Source organism: Otolemur garnettii, unplaced genomic scaffold (genome assembly GCF_000181295.1).
Source record: "Otolemur garnettii isolate 467f Iridium unplaced genomic scaffold, OtoGar3 scaffold00441, whole genome shotgun sequence".
Lineage (NCBI taxonomy): Eukaryota > Metazoa > Chordata > Mammalia > Primates > Galagidae > Otolemur > Otolemur garnettii.
The window spans coordinates 9881-14022 of record NW_003852836.1 but is presented as its reverse complement, the minus strand read 5'-3'; the positions used below and the strand labels follow the sequence as shown (position 1 = coordinate 14022).

The 4142-nt window shown below is 43.1% G+C and overlaps 1 protein-coding gene across 1 annotated transcript in view; it reads left to right on the top strand.

Annotated features, from left to right (window-relative positions):
* The window catches only part of LOC100954909 (bile salt sulfotransferase-like), a gene marked incomplete at its 3' end in the record, with an annotated part of 8608 nt that extends 5011 nt beyond the window's left edge, over nt 1-3597 (top strand). Inside the window, exons 2-3 of the mRNA XM_003803704.1 lie at nt 962-1170; nt 3471-3597. Of these exons, the coding sequence (XP_003803752.1) occupies nt 962-1170; nt 3471-3597 (336 nt within the window). The remainder of the gene's footprint in view (nt 1-961; nt 1171-3470) is intronic.
* Nucleotides 3598-4142: the final 545 nt, after the last annotated feature.

Genomic DNA, 4142 nt, shown 5'->3' with positions numbered 1-4142 from the left:
TTGGCTGTGGGTTTGTTGTAGATGGCCTCTATCAGCTTAAGAAATGTTCCCTCTATACCAATTTTCTTAAGTGTTCTGATCATGAAGGGATGCTGGATATTATCAAATGAGGAGGGATATTTTCACATAAAAGAAGCATCCTGGGTGATAGTCAGGAATCTGAAAAGAGCCCGACAAATCCAAAGGTCTGGAAGATGTAGATCATATCTCACTGAGAACAGGGCTGGAGGGCAAGAGTCTGCAGATGGGCCAGACTGAGATCAAGGCCCTGCAAGGGGCAGGGCCCTGGAAACTCAAAAGGAAAGGGAACTATTGGACTCAGGAAATGGCCAACAATGTCCCTCTGCTTCCAGGGACAGGGTCTTCTTTCTCCACATCTTCACTAATATCTGGTATTTTGAACTTAATGTAATACATATGAGCAGTATAAAAAAAATGAAATGGCCCAAAATTGGCAGCAACCCAGACACCCATTGACAGGTGAGAAATAAACAAACTGTGGCCTATAGATACAGTGGAGTGTGATTCATCCTTCACAAGGAAGAAAATGCTGATGCATGCTAGAGCAGGGATGAGCCTTGAGGACACTGCACTGAATTAAGTGAGCCACTCACAAAAATGCTCACTCTCATTGGTTCTACTTACACAAGGTGGCTAGAGAAGTGGAGTTCACAGAGGGAAAGTACAAAGGTGGTTGCCAGGGGCTGAGATGGGGAGGGGAGTGGAATGAGGAATTGTTGTTTGTTAAGTACAGAGTTCCAATTTTGAAAGATTAAAAAGTAATGGAGATGGGTGGTACCTGTGGCTCGAGGAGTAGGGTACCAACCCCATATGCCAGAGGTAGGGGTTTCAAACCCAACCTGTATGCTTAAAAATGGCACATTTTATGTTATGTCTATCTTACCAGAATTTTTTAAGTCAGATTGAAATGAGTGACATTCGTATTTCCTTCTTTATCCAGGAACAAACTGGTTGATTGAGATTCTCTGTCTGATTCACTCTAAGGGGGATACCAAGTGGGTCCAGTCTGTGCGCATCTGGGAACGCTCACCCTGGATAGAGTCTGAGCCTGGGTTTGCATCAGCAAATAAGAAGGAGGGCCCGCGCTTGCTCACTTCCCACCTCCCCATCCATCTTTTCCCCAAGTCTTTCTTCAATTCCAAGGCCAAGGTCAGTGCACAATACTCCTGCCATGTATGACCAATGCATTTAAAATGTTAATGTACCTGCAACCACCTGGAGACCTTGTTTTTGTTGTTTTTGTTTTTGTGTTTTTGAGATAGAGTCTTACTATGTCACCCTCAGTAGAGTGCCTTGGCATCACAGCTCACAGCAACCTCAAACTCTTGGGCTTAAGCGATTCTCTTGTCTCAGCCTCGCAAGTAGCTGGGACTACAGTTGTCTGCCACAAAGCCCGGGTGTCTTTGTTATTGTTGTTTAGCTGGCCCAGGCCAGGTTTGAACCCACCATCCTTGGTGAATGTGGCTACACATACCACTGTATACAGGCACTGCCACTGTGCTACAGGTGCCGTGCCAAGGAAATTGGTTAAAATGCATTGTATTTTGGTAGGTCTGGCTGGGACCTGAGATTCTGCCTTAGGGGATGCCAGTGTGGCTGTTCCAGGGACTCTAGTTGATTGTAAGGGTAGGCATACTATGGAAGCCAGATACAACTCAGGCATTAAGTGACATGATAATGCCAGAATCTTAGAAAACCATACTTTAGGCAGGGTGTGATGGTTCATGCCTATATTCCTAGCACTTTGGGAGGTCAAGGCAGGTGGATTGCTTGAGCTCAGGAGGGTGAAAGCAGCCTGAGCAAGAGTGAGACCCCACCTCTACCAAAAATAGAAAAACTGTCTGGGCATTGTGTGTGTGTGTGGGTGCCTATAGTCCCAACTACTGCAAGGCTGAGGCAAAAAGATTGCCTTGGGTGGTGCCCATGGCTCAAAAGAGTAAGGCACTGGCCCCATATGCCAGAGGCGGCAGGTTCAAACACATCCAGACCAAAGAAAAAAAGGATTGCCTAATCCCAGGAAATTGAGGTTGCTGTGAGCAATGATAATGGCATGGCACGCAACTCCAGGGTGATAGAGTGAGACTCTGTCTCTAAATAAATAAACGAGTAAATAAATAAATAAATCAATAAAGGAAAAGCATATTTTAGGCCCAGATAGAATTTATAACTGCAACATATACTAGATAAGACCTTTGTATTATTCTAAAAAATAGTGAGTCAAACATAATTCAGTAATTGCTTCTTGCCACTGAGAAAAAGCAGAAATGTTCATGTGGGAACCAGCAAGTTTCTAAGTCAGTGCTGAAATCCAGCTGTGGTAGTTCTCCTGACCACTGTGTTCTACTGTGCGTAGCTGTCTTTGGAGATGAGGAGCCACAGGTAACGATTTTCCGTGTGGAAAAACTGAGGCCCAGAGTGAGCAGAGGACTAATGTCACAAAGTGAGTGGGTGCAGAATCCAAAGGACAATTTAGATGCTCAAATGCTAAGTAATCTTCCTTCTGTGTATGAGTAGGGCTGTGTATGTGTCTGTGTATGTGTGTAGCAATCTGAAGTATGACCTGAAGGAATATGACATATATTCACACTGAGTAACCCTCATCTAGGTCCAAACTGATACCATTTCCACTCCTTCATGCCCCTTCCTGTCAGTGCCCACACACAGAGATAAAACCCCCACTGACTTAACCCATAAATTAATTTTGCTTGTTCTTGAACTTAATATACGTGGAAATTGAGTCATGCTGTATGAACTATTGGGTGCCTGGACTATTTCAATGACTCTGATGTCTGTGAGATTCATCCGTGGTTTTAGGTGTACATGTGGATATCTATTTCTACATTTCTATGAACTCACCATAAGGTATTAATCCATTCTCCTGGTAGTGATCGTCAAACTACAGTACACAAATACAGAGGGTGTAAAAACCTGTATGCATATATTAGCAAAGGAAAAAACTCTTAATAGAGTTTGTGTAATACTTAATAGAGTTTGTGTAATACTTAAGTCATGTTTAACGTCTACAATTATAAGAGGTGCTATATAAGACTTGTATTCATCTTCTGTTATCAGTGAAAATTGAGCATTACAATTTCAATACAATTTACTCCTTTCTCCAAATGTACATACACTTTATGGCACCCTCTGTACACCATGAAATGACATCCAGGTTTAAAAACCCTCCAGTTGCTTCCCGTTGTGAGGATGCCAATATACCCCCGAGGGGAGAGACAATGCTTTCCTCTTCCATTGTCATATTCCTGAAACAGTAAGTACTTCATAGGGAATTTGAATTTTGTATTTCATTAATGAATTCCTCAAGTAATTTATTTGTACAAATCCAATGATCTTTATTAGACATTGTGTAAGAATTACATTTTTCTCCAGTTTTATGAAGATCAAAGGAATAGAAAACAAATTTTTCTGTTTCCTGTTTTTTTTCCCTTAAGGTGATTTATGTCATGAGAAATCCCAAGGATATTATTGTGTCCAGTTATTTTTTCTGGAATTCAATAAATGGGTTTAAGAAACCAAAGTCAGTGGAACAATGTCTTGAATGGTTCCTGGAAGGAAAAGGTGAGTGTGCTGCAAAGTAAGGACGCTAGGGGGCGCGCGGAGCCCGTTCTCCGAACTCAACGGGTACCCGCTTTTCCACATCTCACCAGCCCACATCTGCAAGGCTCTGTCACCGCTAGAACCCAAATCTGCAAAGTCCACCTACCATCCTAAGTGGGAGCAGAACTCTAGCCAGCCCCTCAGCTGGTCCCTGATAAACCGTCAACGCTATTTGCTGAGTCTAACGTCTTCAGTACTAACGCAGACAACCATATTCTTCTCCAATCTCCTAATATGTGGTTTTCTGAAAGTCAACTTTTTTTTTCTTTTTTAGACAGAGTCTCACTATGTGGCCCTTGGTAGAGTGCCGTGGCATTACAGCTCACAGCAACCTCCACCTCTTAGGTTTAAGCGATTCTCTTGCCTCAGGCTCCCAAGTAGCTGGGACTACTGGTGCCCACCACAACGCCCAGCTAGTTTTTTGTTGTCATTGTCATTGTTGTTTAGCAGGTCTGGGCTGGGTCCGAAATTGCCAGCCCCAGTGTATGTGGCTGGCACCCTTAGTA